The sequence below is a fragment of the Neltuma alba genome, unplaced genomic scaffold (assembly GCF_004799145.2).
Source record: "Neltuma alba isolate B1F8T4 unplaced genomic scaffold, ASM479914v2 tig00013316_pilon, whole genome shotgun sequence".
NCBI lineage: Eukaryota > Viridiplantae > Streptophyta > Magnoliopsida > Fabales > Fabaceae > Neltuma > Neltuma alba.
Window position 1 is genome coordinate 15008 of NW_021637591.1, and position 18842 is coordinate 33849.

General features: G+C 33.0%; 2 protein-coding genes across 2 annotated transcripts; both read left to right on the forward strand.

Moving 5' to 3' along the window:
• Positions 1-218: 218 nt before the first annotated feature.
• LOC114736180 (uncharacterized) lies at positions 219-2217 on the forward strand. Its single transcript, XM_028923952.1, has 2 exons — positions 219-971; positions 1976-2217. The coding sequence occupies exons 1-2, from the start codon at positions 380-382 to the stop codon at positions 2026-2028; spliced, it is 645 nt and encodes a 214-aa protein (XP_028779785.1). The 5' UTR covers positions 219-379; the 3' UTR covers positions 2029-2217.
• Positions 2218-16540: 14323 nt separating this feature from the next.
• Positions 16541-18842, forward strand: LOC114736166 (NAC domain-containing protein 43). Its single transcript, XM_028923943.1, has 3 exons — positions 16541-16887; positions 16998-17275; positions 17446-18842. Exons 1-3 carry the CDS (start codon positions 16704-16706, stop codon positions 18259-18261), a joined length of 1278 nt encoding a protein of 425 aa, XP_028779776.1. The 5' UTR covers positions 16541-16703; the 3' UTR covers positions 18262-18842.

Genomic DNA, 18842 nt, shown 5'->3' on the forward strand with positions numbered 1-18842 from the left:
ACGTACAAATCAATCCAATAAATTTTAAAATAAAAATCTCACTCTTTATATATATATATATATATATATATATAAATTCGTACCTTGTAAAAAAAAAAAAATTCCTAGGCATTCCTTCTGAATACAAGCCAAGTGGGACCTCCCCACCATAAAACAGCCAACCATATCCTGAAAAGGGAATCTGGGTTTTCTGATCTCAAGCAAGAAAGGGATTTGATGCTTTTAGTGTCGGCTAGTTTTTATTTTGTTTAATTAATTCCCATGAAGAAACCCTCAAGAAACCTCCGCCCTCTTCTTCCTCTTTAATATATTCTTCAGCAACACACTCTATACTGCTTCCTTCTTCGATTCAATAATTTCCTTTCATCATTCCGCCGATATGGGAAACTGTGTCTTCAAAGGCTTCAACTATGGCGACGACATGATGGTCAAGGTCGTCACCGCCAACGGAGGCATCATGGAGCTTTATGCTCCCATCACCGTCGAGTGCATCACCAATGAGTTTCCCGGCCACGGCATCTTCCGCCGCAGCCGCCCCGCCTTCTTCTCCGAGCCCATGCTCCACTCAGATGAGCTTGTCCCCGGTGAACTCTACTACCTTCTGCCTCTCGATACTTCTGGCCTTTCTTCCTCCGGCAAGAGCATGGCCAGAAAACTACAAGACGAGGAGTCAGCTGCCAACCTTACACCATACCGGATGTTCAGTTACGACAAGAACAGCCATAGAGACGGCAAGGAAGCCGAAGTGGTTCCGAGATATAATAGCTCCGGGGTGTGGAAGGTGAAGCTGGTTATAAGCCCCGAGCAGCTGTCGGATATTTTGTCGCAGGAATCGCGCACGGAGGCGCTGATCGAGAGCGTGAGAACGGTGGCTAAGTGCGGCAACGGGTTGCCGTCGGCGGTTAATTCCGATAAGTGGAGCGTCTCTGGCAGTTGGAAGGGTTCTCTCTCAGAAAAGATGGCTTTCGATGGTTAGCTAGTTACTTGTTAATTGCGATTTAATTTCTGCCGTTAATTAATAAGTAATAACCCACATTAGCCGATCATCTCCTTAGTTCATTTGTTGATTTCTTTTACATTTTCTTTTTCTAATTTCTTTAGTATTGGTTGGTATATAAATATATATGAAGTGTGAATGTTAGACTAACATTTAAAACTTCGATATATGTCCTTCACATGCACATGTTACTATACGTTATATCGATTATTAATGATTAACGTATTAGGAAAATTGTTATACTGATTATTATTACAGGAGTAATTAGTGCACTCCTTATTATCTGATCTTGATATCTTTCTCTTGGCCGGGCTCCAAAGAAAACATTGTGAATGCGTGATGTTTTAATTAATTCTTTATAATTAATTACAGAACATTTTAATTAAAATTATATATGTGGCATATATTTTGATACCGGATAATTATCTTATTTTGGATAAAAATATGACAATGAATATATAATTGAAAAAACCTTGTTAATTTAATTGTATATTGCGGATGAATTGCTTATACTAGTCTGAATATATAGTCTCATAAGCTGTGCTGTGATCATGTGTTAATTATTAGGGCCTGCACAATAAAGGAACTTGATTAAAGCATATTATATGTTCATCCCATTATTATTACTATTACTGACTTCAGTCTTTAATATAAAAGTTAGATAATTAATTTATAAATTTTAAGAAAATTAGTTAATTTTTGTTTGTTTGTAATAAATAAATATTATCTTTCTTAAAATATTTTTATTAATTATGTGCATTTGAATTATCTCTTGATAATAACTCCTTAATATGTAATCACCATAGAGATTACTTGAAGGCAAAATAGAAAAACATTGAAGACAAATTGAATTAGGACATTATATTTAATACTAAATTAAATCTTCAAATAACTCTTCTATTAAGAATTGAGAATAGTACTTCTCCGATTCTAAATATAAGACCTCTATACTAGTATGTATAAGGGTCTTATATTTAGGATCGGAGGAGTATTATGATTTGAAAGAGTGGAAGAATGCATTAAAAGTATAGAGCACGAAGCAGAGCAAGAAAAGCAGCAAGGGACAAGGGAAGTAGTTGTTGGCAAGGTAGAAGCCATACATTTGGAAAACAATCTGTGTTGTGTGCTAGAATTGATGATGTAGTAGTTCGATAAGCACAAGTGTTGGATGGTTAAATATTAAATGAAACATTGCTATTATTAAATAATAATTGATGTAATTCTTGGGGGTTATATATATATATATATATATATATATATATATATAATCTATAAGAATAAAAGGCGTTGGTTCAACATCATGTGGTTCAAGAGAGAATAAATTGAATTTGCAGGCAGCATGCCTGTGGAGCAGGAGTTTGTTTTTACGTAAGCACAGAAAATCCCATGCTCACATGCATGTCAACACCTTACGCTTTAACCCCACATTGTTTTACTCATACGCCCAAAAAATATCAAACAAACGGAGAAGCACGCAGAAAAAAAAAATCAAAGAAATAGTTTCATTCTTGTTTGGTTTTTCTTTTGATGGTATTAATATATAATAAGATGAAGAGGCACGGTGATGTGTGGTACAACCTCCCCTGATCCATAACCTTGTATTATTTTTGTTTCTTAATATAAAATCTAGTTTGCAGTTTGAGCTAGAGATTAAATTTTATATTAAGGCTCAAAGGTACTAAACCCTTTATATTTGATTTTCAATTTCTTAATTCGCTATTGGCCAACTCAAATTTTTTTTTTTTTAAGTATAGGTATCTTTCTATTGGAGATAATCCTATTCGAGATACTTTTGGGTATTAAATGTGGACACTTCTTTTAACTGGGATTCGAATCTTGGTTCATTATATTATGAAAAACTAACTCATTTTGTTTAACCTAACTCCTGTTGGTTGACAACTCAAAATTTGAGGAGATGTGATGGAATTAAATGAAAACTTACCCACCTGAATTTTTTCTTCCCATGATCAGGCCCATGAGCCCAATACCAGGCAACTGTCTTCCCTTGCGCAGATCATGTCCCAATGATATTATTCGCCCTAATGCTAAGAATGGGTTTATTTGATATTTTATCCTAAGGCCCATTTCAATTTTCTCGCCGATTTAAAAGGCCCAGTCTGGTATTTTCAGGTTCCTCCCGGCCCCCGGGGGGGCCTGCAGGTGTTATTCGTTCCTCCAGAATTGAAAAGAAAGAAACAGACGAGTAATATGGCAGAGTCTCTGTTCAGAAGCTCCCTAATAAATACTACTTTCGATCTTAATTATAAGATCTCATTTATAGATTATAAACAGGATTTTATAATTACGACTGGAGGTAGTAAATAATAGTACTTCTCTGATATTTAATATAAGACTTAATTAGCTAATTTAAGTAAATTAATGATGTTAATTAACATGATATATATATTTGTTTAAAAACATCTTAAGTATCTTTCTTAATTTCTTTTCTTCATCTCCTATGAAATTTCGTGGGGCATAGCTTGAAGTGAAATAATGTAGAGCCCAGAAATGATTGAAAAGCCTGCAAAAATGGAAAAGAAGGAATAAAGAAGATGGAGAGAATTGTACGTGAAAGGGGGCTGCCACTTCTTTTGTCAACGACATCATCTTTGAAACCTCTAAACAAAACTCACCTAACGCTCCAAGTAAAGCAAAATGAAGCCGGCAACTATATATAGATCCATCGCTGAATGACCATTTAATTAAGAATCTCTCCCAGCAAAGATTAGACGCCCTTTGATCTGTTTTGCACGCAATGTCTCAGTTCCTAACATGTTTGTAACATTCAACACGTTTCTTTTCTTTTGTTTTGTCTCTTCAGTTCCTCGTCGATCAGCAGTACACAGAAGTCTACCAGCAACCTATATATTCTATATTTCTCATGATGCTTTCTTTCCTCTAGGAAGTTTACATGATAGAATTTAGATTTGACGTATTTACTTTACTCGCATTCGCCTTCAACTTTTACTTTTCTTTTGTATATTTTTTGCCTTTTTTTTTAAAACTCTAAGCAAATTACATTGACTCATGTCGAGTTAGTTCATGAAAACTATGGTTATTTAATAGAAGGTTAGAGGAAAAATTTATCATAAAAGTTTTCCTTAACTTTTGATTCGTGCAGTATTTCTCTTGAGGCTTGAAATAATAACATTTGATCAATATTGATCATTAGTTGAATAATTTTGACTGGGATCGAAATGCAATCTTGTGTCAATTTTTTTTTTTTTAAAAGAGTAACTGGTATTCTAAGCTTTTATCTGACGCAATGTTTTTAGATTATCAATTTTCAAAAATGAATTCAACTTTGAGGATGAACTCTTCTATGGATAAAGATTATAGGGAGCTTTTTACAAAAAAACTTGAGGGACAGATTTGAAAATGAGCGTAAAACATATGGATCGATTGCTTAACACCCCCCCCCCCCCAAAAAAAAGAAGAGTATGTAAGAGTCGTGGGCTCGTGGCAATATCCTAACAAGTAGTCTAAGCTATTTTGGTGAAACAGTTCAAGCCTATGCAAGAAAAAATCACGAGTTAAGGTGGAATTATAGTAAAAACAAATTTTTTTTGTTGCCATCTAGAGTGAAAAAGATTTAAAAAGAAGAAAAAGAAAAATATAGGCTTAACTACCACACAAAGTCAGGTTGGCCCCATAAAAAAATTATTTGACGTAAGACTTTTGAGCTTTAAAGAAAGAAAAACATAGGCCCAAAAAAAAAAAGAAGGAAGGTTGTGATTTGACATATTCAAAAGGTCAAAAATAACAAAAGATTAAAAAAATAATGAAAGCTGTGGCCCAAGACTCTAATAAAATGGGGAAAAGGAGGAAGCCTAATTCAATCATACTCGAGGGAAGTCTTTGATCAAATTCAAGTCTCGCATCTAATAATGATAAGAAAAATAAAGGGTATATAAGTAGCTTAATTTTTTTTTTTGTGACATGAGTCAGTCCGAGCATAAACTCATATATACAAAACTTAATAATATATGGGACAGACAAAAACTAGACTTAAAAATATGAATAATTCTTATATAATGATCAGTCAAATTCAAGATCTAATTAAATATATTCCAAAATTTTTGATTGAGTGAAAAAGACAAGTCTTTAATTGATGATTCGTAGCCTTGAACTCCACATAATTTATTTTGAATACACCAAAACTTAATACTTTAAAAAAAAAAGTTTTTTGAAGATTATTATGGAAAAAGTGACCCAGAAGATCTAGAAGCTCGCGAAGGGAAAGAGAGGTAGGTTTTAAGGATCTTTGGAGTCCAATTTATTGGTGGATGGTACATATCAGCTTTGAGGCTTGGACATTTTTTTCTTCGAAGTTCTTGTCCTTTGTGTTGATATAAACATGGATAGATGATAATGTTGCTGCCGTACGTTAGTTTTGATTATTCAGAGACCAGTTTAATTCGGGAAACCTTTCTTTAAGTTTACTTCTGGTATAATTAACTTCGATCCATTTTCAGTTGAGATTTAACAAGAAAGTGTAATTAAGAATTGTGGAAATTTGATATTTATGAAATGCTCAGATTCTTGAATCGAGCGAATTACTTCAGTATTAAGAGTGAACTAATTCTTTAAATATACATAGATTTTTGTCTCTCTCTTTTGAGCAACAGATATCTGAAGGACCAATTCGTTCCCCAATTAATGTACTTACAGATTATTGAAAATAACTAAATAAGAGAGAAAAGATGATTAAGCCAAGTAACCTCAAGAAGCTTCTATTACTGTCATCATTTTCCCAAAATAGATTTATTGATCATAAAGGATGTGTAACTATATGATCTTCACAAATTTATGAAAAATGGCGCGGAACATTATCAGCAGTATTTAATTGATTAAATTAATGAATTCAAAATTTCAAAATGATTTGTAAATTATATCAAAAGGAGTACGATTTTGAGAATCATTCTGCTAGTGTTTTGAATTTATATGGGGAAGTATATAAAGTATACTGGCAAATTTCTTGGATAAGTTTGTCTATGGAGAGTATTGAAACCTTTTAACTTTGAAGGTTCCAAACACGACGCAATCCATGAATGTGCATGGTTATTGTTACCCACAATGGCCCGGGAATTGTCAGCAAATTAATTATTTAATTATGGCACATTTAATTGATAATAATAAGTAATTAGGTGATTCAATTATTAATATAACTATACAGGCTTGTCTTCGATGAAAATGAGTGATATGGACATTTTAAAGCCTAAAATTAAGATTCTTGACGAGGAGATAGGTGACAAGTAAGTAGTTCATCATTGATATGAATGTACAGTAAAAGCAATCTAGAACTTTACTGAAAAATATATATGTAGTACGAAATTGTTATATAGAAGTTTTTAAAAAATTGTTTAAGAGAATTAATCACCTATTGTAAAGGAAAATCACTTTTAGAGTCAAACTAACGTCCAATTAATTTAATTAGAAGTCAAACGTGGAGTTGCATTAATCATCAAAGACGAATAAAAGCAAATCCGAAATAAATCCCCACGCACACAGAACCCTGCGCAATATACCACAAATTAAGTGACATTATTATAAGCATAAATATTTACACTCTTGCTTCAAATCGCCTTCTTCTAGATATTAAGAAGCATACGGTTCTCTTCATGGCTTTCAATTTATCTCTATAATTTAAGCATGCGGATAATTCATAGCAATGGGAAGAAGAAATGTCTTAATAATTAGGTGCATAACGGAGAGTATCTTCTAAATTAATACTCACATGGGGAATTAATAAGCTATAAAAAGAAATGATTTCATTTCAATGTGATGTTTCTTTCAACAAATGGGGACCTCATCAACCTCTCTCTAATTGATTGTTTCTTTCTAAAAGAAAATAATTTCAGACCGCAAGCTGTTTTAGCTTGAAATTGGAGGCATCAAGTTGCGCCCATAATGGGGTCAAAATTAAACTGAGAAAAAACGGCAAGGTGATGAGCTAGCTTGTCTTCCCCAGAAAAAAATGACATAAAATAATTGATACATAGAATTAATTAATTAATTACTGTCGCCTTAAAGAGAAGGAAAAAGTTAAGCTTTCTGTAAAGAAAACCGACAGAATAAAACGAAGCAAATAAAAAATTTATTAAGAAAACCAAACCTTCAAAGTATGTTCCGCCTATCCTTTCCTTGTCCCCTTCAAAGTGTATAGCAAAGTCTAAACGATATCTGATCAACACTTTATAGACAATAGCATTAACAAAACAACTTGAAGAAGCTTTCTTTTCTTAATTAGCTCGCAATAATGATACAATTCTTACACACACACATACATAATTACATATATATGGTCAAACAACTTTGTGGTATCTACTTTCTTCTTTCCATTCAAGTGTGTAAATCTCATGAATGAGATTTGATTAGAGATACAAATGTGAAGAATTAAGGTACATGGTAACATGAGATGGTTCTTGTTCCTAAGCTTAGGTTATTAGCTAGGAACAAGAATTAATGCGTAAATCACATATTTCATGATTGATAGAAGAATATTGTCATAATTACGGAGATCAAGGAGATTCCGTTTATCGTAATTTGTTCCACATCATTTGGCACTTTTATTTTATAAAGAGATCGGTGTAGAATTAAAGTGAAGCCAAACAAATCTGATCAATTCACAACACAAGCTTTAAAGCCGCCTCCTTTTTCCTTTTTTGTTCTTTTGGCCCCCTATAGATCATGTTTACTAAAGTCCACAAATCTTATTTGCAATTGGAAATTTTGGAAAAAAAATGAAGATGTGGATGTCTTTTTTCAGCCTCGCCGATGGTGACCAAGTTGATGATGTGTTGTTTTAAATTACTAATAATTTTGTGCCAAAACCATCTTATTCTTACAAAAATTTTATTGACTATAAAAGCCTCTTTTGAACAAAGATTGATTCTCTATGTCCGCATAGATGCATGCACGGAGAACTATTTTGATAAATAATTGGAGGGTAATGATTTCACTATTGAACTCCTAAGAAAATTATGCCTACCCTACATTTGAATATATCCTTGTGTGTGTAAAGTAGTCAATTGTAATACCATACAATGAGACATGAATCGTACAAATTAGTTCAATGATTTGTAATATTATTTATTGCTTTAATTATAAGCGGGTGGACCTTCTGTATGCATAACATAACATTTAATGAATGATCAGGATCAGCAGCATTGTTCATGACATGTGAATATATAATACAGTTTGTAAGGGATTTTATATTTGATAAAGAAAAGTAATACAATTTTGCAAAAATTAAATCTCGATCCTAAAATTTTAATTATCAAACTGCTAAATGAATTTATTAGAGTAACAGGACACGTTCTCTCAGACCTAAAAATATGGAGAAAAAATTTAAAAAGCCCTTTAAGCAGTGTTAGGTTACGTTATATTTTCTTAAAGAGGGTGTTTTTAAGGAATTACATTTTTCCAGCTTAAAAAAAAAGGAATTATATTTTTCAAAATATGTGCAGGTTTCAAACCTTTGAAACTCACCTAATCATCTAATCGAGCTACCTTATTTACAGCACTTCACTTTTCAATACCTTCTATTCTGAACGATACGAATCAAATTAAGTTGATTATTTTAAAACGCTTCCCGTTATATGTGCAGTGATAAGAAAAGAAAATTGATAGTCGTAAGATTTGGCCCGAAATTCAATATTTTAATAGAGGATGCCTTTGTTCATCGACATTACTATATATGGGATTAAAAAAGTACAAATACCAACAATTATAAGCATGCAATTTTATTCTGGCCAATATAACATGTAACTATAAAAACTAGTGTTATTTACAAGTCATGGAATCTCTCGTACATAGATGTTCCTATAACATGTCGCCCACCATCTCTTGTATGCATGAAAATTTCTACGTACTAATAAAGTAATAATGCGTGTGTATATATATCATGGAGCACGTGATTTTAAAATGAAATATAGTATTGCATGGATGAGATATGAGAGCTAGCTAGTTCCCTTTATAATTAAAACTAAAATAAGATATATGGATCTTCAAATAATTGAAGCTCAACCTTTTTTCTCTTTCAGTTATTTAATGCCAGTGGCGCAGAAGGTCTCTATATTATATAGGGCCAATTGTACCCAACTATGGGCATTTTTGGTATATTCTGATATGTAAGCGCGCGCTCTTCTGACAATATGATAATGCAGTGAAATGCTTACACTTTACAGCTAGCAATAATGCTATGCTATTTCAAGTTTGCTTCTTTTTTTTTCAGTTTTTTTATTAATTTGATGAGGATGATTAGAAATGGCTTTCTTAAATATTATTGAATGCATTTAATATTAATATTATTGTAGCAAGAATGCTATAATCAACGAAAACAAAGCTTATGCTTTCCCCAGTTATATTAATATCACTATCAAATCTAATATCTCATTTGCAAACAGGAAACAAGAAATTCTAACTGAATACGCGTTAATTGGAGAACAGCAAACTTGAAGCCTTTCTCCAGCAGCACTGATATATTGGCACATTATAAATCATGATGTTAGTGTAAATATTGGATTTAATTAATCTCTTTCTTAAAAAGATGATCATATATCGTGTATATATATACTGCAGAGTAATTTGGATCCCTTAGAAAAAGACTGGTCTAAAAGAGTGAAGGCGCGTATGGAATTATTTTTATTTCTTTCTCTCTTTCGAATGAGTAGAATAGAGTTAGCTGGGCTGTTAGACAACATTCGAACAATGTTAACAACGGTTTATTCCAACATGACATCTCTCAAAGTTAACATAATGATTTTCTACCACTTGCATAGTTAGAACGTATATGTTTGACTTGTATTATTTTTAATTATATTAACTTGTATTAAATGGGTTCCAACTAATGCATGCACTCTTTAGACGATAGCTGTTTTCTTTCTTTTTTTTTAATTAAATAATGAACCTATGGATAGCAATGTGCATTTGCACTTGTTTGAAAAGCATAATATACATTAATTTCCTTTTTAAAAGTATATATAATCGAATGAACAAATATACCAATATCTCATCATTTTAAAATTGTGCCGTTAACACAGTTCACATATAAATTTAATGATGTGGTGCACTTGATGAAGGATTGACATTTGATTAACTTTGACTATAATTATAAAATTTACAGAAAACGCGTTTTACGAGTTTACAATATATATACTATGCAGAAGGACCGACTTAATTAATTTGTGTAAATAACTGTAACTAAGAAAATAAAACACTCTTAGCCATACAGTCACTGCCACATATATAACAGCTTATATAATTTAAATTGGCCAAACAATCCATTATGAATTCCAAGTGTCATGATCAAAGATAATGAAGTTGACAAAACGTATCATAGGAAAAAAATTGTCTGAAGAGAGATCTGTAAAAGTGGATTTTTGTGTTGGAATCACTTCATATATTAAGTGTACAGCAAAATCATTGCAATACGCTATAGTGGCAAACTTTTCTGCATATCTCTCCCTCATATTTAGGCACAGTGTCACATTACTAACAACTTCAACAAGATAGAATTCTGATATTGTCAATTCATGTAATAATTTTTCCGAGTCGAAAGGTGATAGTGGTGCCGGCACATTTATGATTCCTCTCAGGAATCAAATTAGAGAGAGGCACGTTGGATTAAAACAAGATAATATCGAAACCCAAAAATATGTAAAAGCAGATTGTAATAATACCTATTTTTAACAACTTAAAATGTTACTGTTATTGTCTTCTAGTTTGGTCTTCTAGGTTGTCGGAGCTCAAATTAATAATGATTTTATTTTCACCTTTTTTGTTTTTAAAGTTTTTTTTTTGGGGATCAACATTATGGTTTTGACAACTAGTCTTTTAACTGATTTCGATCTCGGCCAGTGTAAACACGAAAAAGGAAGAAGAAGATTACATATCGTTTTAACAACACCTAAAAAAATTAACTTTTTTGAAATCACTTTCCTACGGTTCAAAATGACACATTCAAGTAGGAATAAATAATAATATTGAAAGATGTCAATTCAAAAAGGCCCATTGGTATTAAAAAAAATAGAATTATTAATTTATAGGTTTTGCGGATTCGTGATCTGTCAGACTGTTGTTGTGCAACTAACCATAGTGTTTAAGATAATTTTTGTCATGTAATCATGGTTAATGATGAATGATTACACAAGTTTAAACCTAAATACAAAGTTGGATTAATCATATTGGTTTGCTGTAATTCGACAAACTAATACATGCTCAGGAACCATTAAGGAGTCCGCACTTGGAAGAAGATAAAGAATTTAAAACTATCGAATAATAGAATTAACATGGAATATATATGATATTATAGTTAATTAAGTGAAATAATGAAGGAAGTAATAGAGGGAAAAATATTTTTTTAAAAAAAACATACATAGTAAGACCGGCAGTAGTGCTGGTTAGTAACTAAAAGTGGTTGCTCCATCGTCTTCCAGCGAAAATCAATGATTAGAGGCATGGAATTTAGAGGAAGAGGAGAATGATTAGTGCTGTGACTCTTTGACGTTTCTTAACTAAATACATTTTCTTTCACTATTCATATGGTTTTGACGTTACCCATTAAAATTTGAAAGTGAACTACAAGTAATATACCTAAGTAAAGTATAATTATAAATAATTAATATCGATCTTCTCTTCTTCACGGCTTCTTTCTTTCATTTAAAAGATTTTTTTTTTCCCGTATGCTGTGTTGCACGACTATGGAATAAAGTTAAATGTCCCTGTCTTGACTCTTTGAGATTTCTCGTAAAACTTTACGGAATTTGCTGTATTACCTTTTTATGAGATCCGACTGAATGAGTATATTAATAATAATATGTAGTAGTATATTATAATCAATTATATATAATTTAAGACCCTTTTATTTGGGGGAAAAAGGTATGATCCTGGCATCGTAATCTGTATCAATAAGCTCGGAATTTGTTACATTTAATTAATTATTATTAATCAATCAATCAATATAAAATATGAATAGCATAGAGAGCCCGCTAGTTGCATATCATGAATTATTTTAAAGGTAATTATATTTTGGCTGTGTCGATGCTTGGTCGATGAATTGATTAATTATATGAACTCTTATATAAAATTAATTATGCTTGGGTGTTTTATAACTCTATTTTAGTTGTTTTTTGGACCAAAGTCAAAGCTAGGAAGATTACGGACCCATTATCTGGTTTGGCCTAATCAACAATTCATTTGGTTTTATTGTTGGTTGGTTTAGTTTTATTTGGAGTGATTATTTGATTTATGTTAATTGTATTTTTTGTAATAAATTTGTTATAGTTGGTGGTAATTAAATTTGTGTGGGCTAGATCTAAGAAGGGCAAAAGGAGAACCCAAACTAAAAGAAAGAAGTGAAATGGAAGTTCAATAATGTGTCTCTGTTCTCGTGACATTTTTGGCGTCCACTATTATTATTTTAAAAACTTAATAAATGAGTATTTGAACATATTTTTCCAGAATTTGAATTTCAGTCTATTAGTATCATTTCATTACATTTTTTGTCCAAGGAATTCATAGCTTAATATATATATATATGTTTTATATTGTAATGGTAATTACTGGGGAATAAAAAAGATATTAAAGATAGGTGAAAAGCATTCAGCAACAGGGATATGAAGACTGCACTTGGATGAATATTTTAAGTCGTAACATTATGTTTCAATTCTATAAAAAAAATATAAATTGTTTGCCATCAAAAAAGTATCACCAAAAAAAAAAGAGAGAGAAGTTAATCTATTACAAAATCGCACCCGGCCCCTTTCGAGATTATATGTGACTGTAGAAGATTCAAGGAAGATTGATGTTTGAACCCTCTGTAAGAGGATTATTAACATTTCGGTTCCTTAATTTTTTTTTCAAAAAAAAAAAAAAGAGCTGTCAATATAGTAATGTCATAATTACTAATCTCAAAAGGATTATTATTTCAAGGGACCAATAAAAGTGATCCAAGCGTCGTTTTCTCAAGATTTAATTGAAATAAAAACGATGGATGATACTTTCCTAAAATTTGTAAATATTAATTGTAGATGTTAAGATTAAGGAGGGAAAAACTATTTTCGTGCGATATATGTTTTGAGTTTATGCACTGAATTGGTTGAAAAGTAGTATACTTATATAACTCCATATAAAAATTGAGTAATTTTCTTTCACTAGATTTAAAAACACACACACATATATTGATTGAAATTGATTATTCTGATTTATTAAAACGTTAGAAAAATCTTTTGATTTAAGATTAAAGTGTTATATAAATTTTTTTGAGGAAGATACAAATTAAAATGACTATTTACGTGGACACAGATCGAGCAGTTCACATTTGATAGTATACGTCAGCAAAGTAATCTTGAAGGTAATTAGCAAAGAACCAGTAATTAATTTTCAGTAACCATTTTAAAACTAAAATATCAAGTTGTTGCAACTTGCAAGTAGTAATAGAATCGGGAGAATGACGACAAAGTTTTGCGGTAGGCATTCTTTTTCTCTAAATGTTACTGACTTTTTTTTTAAATATATTTTCATAATATTATTTCTCTTTCATTATTGTGGCTTAGTTCGTGTCAATCTTTTTCTGCGACGAAGCAGCTCTAAGAAGGGGGGACAAATAAAAAAAAAAGAGGAGCCACTTTTGATGGGATTTAGAGTTTATCGTTTTTTAATATTATTTTTCTAATTTTTTATTTAAAATTTTGGTAATTAATAGAAATAATTCGACATAAACATTTTAAAAATGAAACAGTAGTGCAGTAAATTAATTAAGGAGGGAGAGAGGATAAATGATGAGTGGTGAAGGGAGACAGTGAGCATAGGTGGTTGCATATACGGGTGACATTTGTGGTCAGTGATAGTATTATGGACTTTTGGTACGATAGTGTCAGTGACAGTGATTAGTAAAAATATTCAATCATGATTGATGAAGATGGTAAACAGAACCTTATTAACATTATATATATATATATGTATATATTAGATGTCACAGAGATTATTTTATACTTATCAAAGCTTCTCGAAATATATTTTAGTTGCTATATATGATTCTATTATTCATAATATAATGTTTTATTGCATTCTAATTAGGATTTGTGTAGAAAGGAAAGAACTGATTTGTTAGTTTTTATCATTTATATAGGAATCAAGATGATTTTATGTTTCTCTGGCGAATCAGCTGGGTGAATTTCTTTCAAGAGGGTCAAATGATCCCATTTATAGTTGTTTTTAAATCATAATTAACTGTTACCTTGTAAAATTGGGTAAATATAGCTAGGATAAAATTCAATTCAGTGCATAAAACATGAAATTATAAACTAAAACCCTAAATAATATCTCAGACAAGACCCCAAAAAGGAAAGTAACGAGCCAAAAACAAGAATGGAGGGCTGGAAATAAAAACAAAAGAGGAAAAAGGGGGAAGGGAGCAAGCTGAGAAACAGATAAAGGGGAGACAAATTATTATATATCCATGTGGAAAACGAAACGCGACATTTTTTCCCAAATGAATATTTTCGTATAAATTGGAAATTGATGATCATATAAGTATTTTTTTCTCCTATGAATAATAATTATTGTGTGTGCGTGTCAGTTGATTATGGGTAATTTACTTTCAAGGGGTATTATGTAAGAAAATTACCTCCCCCCCCCCCAATGCATATTGTATAATTACGTATGCAGTGACAAATTAAAACAAAAGAGTAAATAACTAAAAAATAAATAAACATGGACAAGAAGTAGAGTTTTAGAGTGGTTACATCTATCTGCAAGCACATTTTCCTCATTTTCCTTCTAAAGGGCCCTGAAAGCGCAAGTCCCACCCATCGTCTTTTTACTTTTTCTCCTTCCTCTTCTGATCATGGTGGTTGCTGATTAACGTTGAAAGCTATGCAGTTATGAGTATCACTCTGAATATATTTATTACTTTCTTCATGTTTAAATTTCTCCTTAACAAAATTTTATATAGTTTTTTAATATATGATCATTTTATCTATACATGTTTTCACTGAAATCAACAAGATCTTTATAAAGTACTCCTCTAGTTCTTAATGTAAAACCTAACTGGAGAGTTGATATTAGTTATATATATATAAGAACTACTTCACATGTTTATTTATTTTTTTCCGAATTAACCATATTGGTATTCCTCAAACAATAATCAAGTAAGAGAAGGAGGGAAGGAATTAATGAAGATACTTAGAGTATTTTAGAAAAAACTTATCACATTAATTAATTTAACTAATATTATTAATATACTCAAATTAATTAATTAGGTCTTACATTAAGTACTAGAGAAGTATATCATATCTAGTGTTCCTAGATCAAATTTAAGTATTGTTAACTCTCTCAAAAAACTTATCAACTCTTTTAGAATATGTACCTAACTAAACCACGATGATCCTTTCATACCTATTAGTAAACCGACACACCATATGTATAGGTGCCAATTATAAATAACTTCATATTTGATATTTTATAATGCTAGAGTCTAATTTGATATTCTTTTGTTCTCAGTATAAAAGCTAGATGGTTATTATGTATATATTAGAAAAATTTGTTAAATGAGTTATTTATGTTGATTTTCTCAAAGTACTCTATTTAATTGTAGTAGGAACTACTCTGTTGAAGAAATTTTTTCTTAGTACATGCAATTAATAGAGAAAAGTTTAGGGGAAAAATCATAAATTTAAAAGATAAAATGAGCTAAAATATTTATTCAGGAACAAAACAAACCTTCATACTAAAACAGGAAGAAGTAACATCGAATACCAAATATAACTGATTGGTAGATAGAGAGAGAGAGAGATAAGGGTGAAATATTAGAGGGGAAAATGGTCCAAATGGTTGTTTAAGAGGTGGTTTTCCGTGGAGATTTTTAAGGTCAGGGGTCATAGTTGTGGATGTGGGTGTGCGTCCTTACTCTTCTTCCCCAAGCTGTGCCATCGATTTGTCCAAATTTCCCCGTGGGCCCCTCATGTGATCCCCGCATACCCTGGGCCCCACCTCCCACTTTGCTCTCCCTCCTCCTTGCTTGGTAGGTGTGGCTCCCCCACACATTTTCAATATCAGCTCCAAAATTCCCCCATACACACACGTTCCCTTTTATTTCCTCCCTGCACCTACACCAACATTAATTTTAACCTCATTTTACTTTTTAAATAAATATCCATCATTTGAGTTCAATTATATATTGTCAAGCTTCTTATCATGTTACTCTTTTTATCCTAAATAAAATAAGTTTTATATTTAAGATTGGAGTAGTATTTTTTAACTTTCTATACAGAATTTATTTAACGTATTGGTCTTAATTATTTATGAAATATCGGGCCTGTTTTTACCCAATTTACCATGTATGGTTATTAATTCAGCACGGCATATTATTGAGTCTGTTATGTTATTTATTAAAAATAAAAAAGAAAAAGAAAATCAAATCACATGTATATTTAGAATTTCTTAATAGGTATATATTTTGGTCGTCTCAGGCCCACGCATCAGATATATATATATATGGTCAGTGAGTCTTTGCATACTCATTTCAGTACACCATCTCTTCATTATCTCTCCTCCTCTTTCTCGTTATCTCTCTCATTCATTCCCGAAAGTGCTGCTCTCTCTCCGTTTGGTGACCGAGAAAAAGGAAACTTCAAATTGGAAGCATAAAGCTGCGGGAACCCTGAAAATATCATCTTGTCTCCTTCTTTAATTGGCTATCTGAATGCAGGAGAACATGAGCATCTCTGTGAACGGACAATCCCAGGTGCCTCCTGGTTTTCGGTTCCACCCAACCGAAGAGGAGCTTTTGCAGTACTACCTCAGGAAGAAGGTCTGCTACGAGAAGATCGACCTCGACGTTATTCGCGATGTCGATCTCAACAAGCTCGAGCCCTGGGATATACAAGGTAAAGCATAATTAACCAGAGATACATGCCTAGTTTTGTTTTTGGTTTCGTTATCTCTTCGTTCATGCTCTTCTGATAACGTCAATTGGAACGATGGTTTTGGGTTTCAGAGAAGTGCAAAATAGGAACCACCCCACAGAACGATTGGTACTTCTTCAGCCACAAAGACAAGAAGTATCCCACCGGAACTCGAACAAACCGGGCCACGGCTGCCGGATTCTGGAAGGCGACGGGGCGGGACAAGGTGATATACGGCAACGGAAAGAGGATTGGGATGAGAAAGACTCTGGTTTTCTACAAAGGACGTGCCCCTCATGGCCAAAAATCTGATTGGATCATGCATGAGTATAGGCTTGAAGATAACAACACCAACACCGAGGCCAACATTGTGAGTGCACACTCAATTCAACAAATACTTTCTTTTTCTTTGGTCCAACATATATACTTTCTTTGACTTTTGAAAATGTCGAAATCATGTTTATGGTGTTCTTTCTTCTTTTATCATTGTTAACTACAGAAGACAGATGTTGAAATTGTTGTTTGTTGAAAAAAATTCAGGTGACGAATGTAATAGGAGATGCAGCACAGGAAGAAGGATGGGTGGTGTGCAGGATATTCAAGAAGAAGAACCATCTCAAAACCCTAGAGAGCCCCCTGGCTTCGTCCATTACAGAGGAAACAATCAGAAGCCACCAGCCCGACTCCATGTTCGAAGGTGATGATGACGACGAGGGAGCTCTAGAGCAGATCTTCGAGCAAATGGGAAGAAGCTGTTGCAAAGAAGAAGAACAAAACGACCCCACCACCACCAACAACAACAACCGAAGAATCATCAGACCGTTTGACGACACTGTCATGAACAACAACAACAACAACAACTTTAGCCATGGCTACTTCCACCATGACAGGTTCTTGAAGCTTCCTCGCTTAGAAAGCCCAAGATCCAATAATTATGGGTACCACCCGATCATTGAAGGGGCACATGGCGGCGGCAGCGAGCACAGCTTTGTTCATCATCAAACGGAATCGGCAACTTCATCTGCTAATGGTGGTCTTATCACCAACTGGGCAGCACTGGATAGGCTCGTGGCTTCGCAGCTTAATGGCCAAACGGAGACTTCTCGGAGCCTAGCTGGCTTCAATACCACCGGTGACCCCCCCATGGGCTACGGCTTGAGCGACCATGATCTGCAACTGCCGACCCTGCGATCTTCTTCGTCACTTTCATCAATAATATCATCATCAGCCCACAACGGCGGAGCTAATTACGATTACACCAGCGAGATTGACCTCTGGAACTTTGCCCGATCCTCATCATCGTTAGTGTCAGGCTCGGAACCACTATGCCACGTGTCCAACACATCATCAGTGTAGCAGAAGAGAATAAAGCCAGTCCAGTCCCTCCCATGTCAGATATAATTAGAATAAAATGATGAGCAAATATATATACACACACATAGAGATGATCATGTTTCTAGTTCTGCTCAAGTCAGAGGATGGTTATCGTGTTCATGGATTAGTGTTTTAATGGAATTAATTAGAATGTCTTTGTTGTTACAAGCCGGATCCATCAGCTCATAGCTTATATGACACCAGGATCAAGCTTTTGAGTTAAAACGAAGAAGGACAAGGTCGAAGACTCCAAACCCAGCCAGCCGGTTCCTATTTTTCTTCCTTTACTTTCAAAGGAGTTCTTTTTCCATTGTAACAAAAAGGGGGAGAAAAAGGTTTCCAGATATATTTTATTCTTAATTATTTTGCAGTTATTTTTCAGATGGAGTGGCACTGTCATGTGTCTCAACCTGGGCCTTTGCTTAATCACGATGTCTACCATTCATTAACCTTTTTGGGGGCTCTTGGTGAGAGTATATCAGAGAAAGATATGCACCCAGCAGGAACTCACTAGTGCTGTAGCCTGTGAGATAGATATACATATATCTTTATATTTGTGTGAA

Bases quoted from the DNA above. Each gene is read 5' to 3' on its own strand.
- LOC114736180 (XM_028923952.1), top strand. From the start codon at position 380: ATGGGAAACTGTGTCTTCAAAGGCTTCAACTATGGCGACGACATGATG. The intron at 972-1,975 runs GTTAGCTAGTTA...TCTTATATTTAG, and splicing joins AGAAAAGATGGCTTTCGATG to GATCGGAGGAGTATTATGAT.
- LOC114736166 (XM_028923943.1), top strand. From the start codon at position 16,704: ATGCAGGAGAACATGAGCATCTCTGTGAACGGACAATCCCAGGTGCCT. The intron at 16,888-16,997 runs GTAAAGCATAAT...TTTGGGTTTCAG, and splicing joins CGAGCCCTGGGATATACAAG to AGAAGTGCAAAATAGGAACC. The intron at 17,276-17,445 runs GTGAGTGCACAC...AAAAAAATTCAG, and splicing joins CCAACACCGAGGCCAACATT to GTGACGAATGTAATAGGAGA.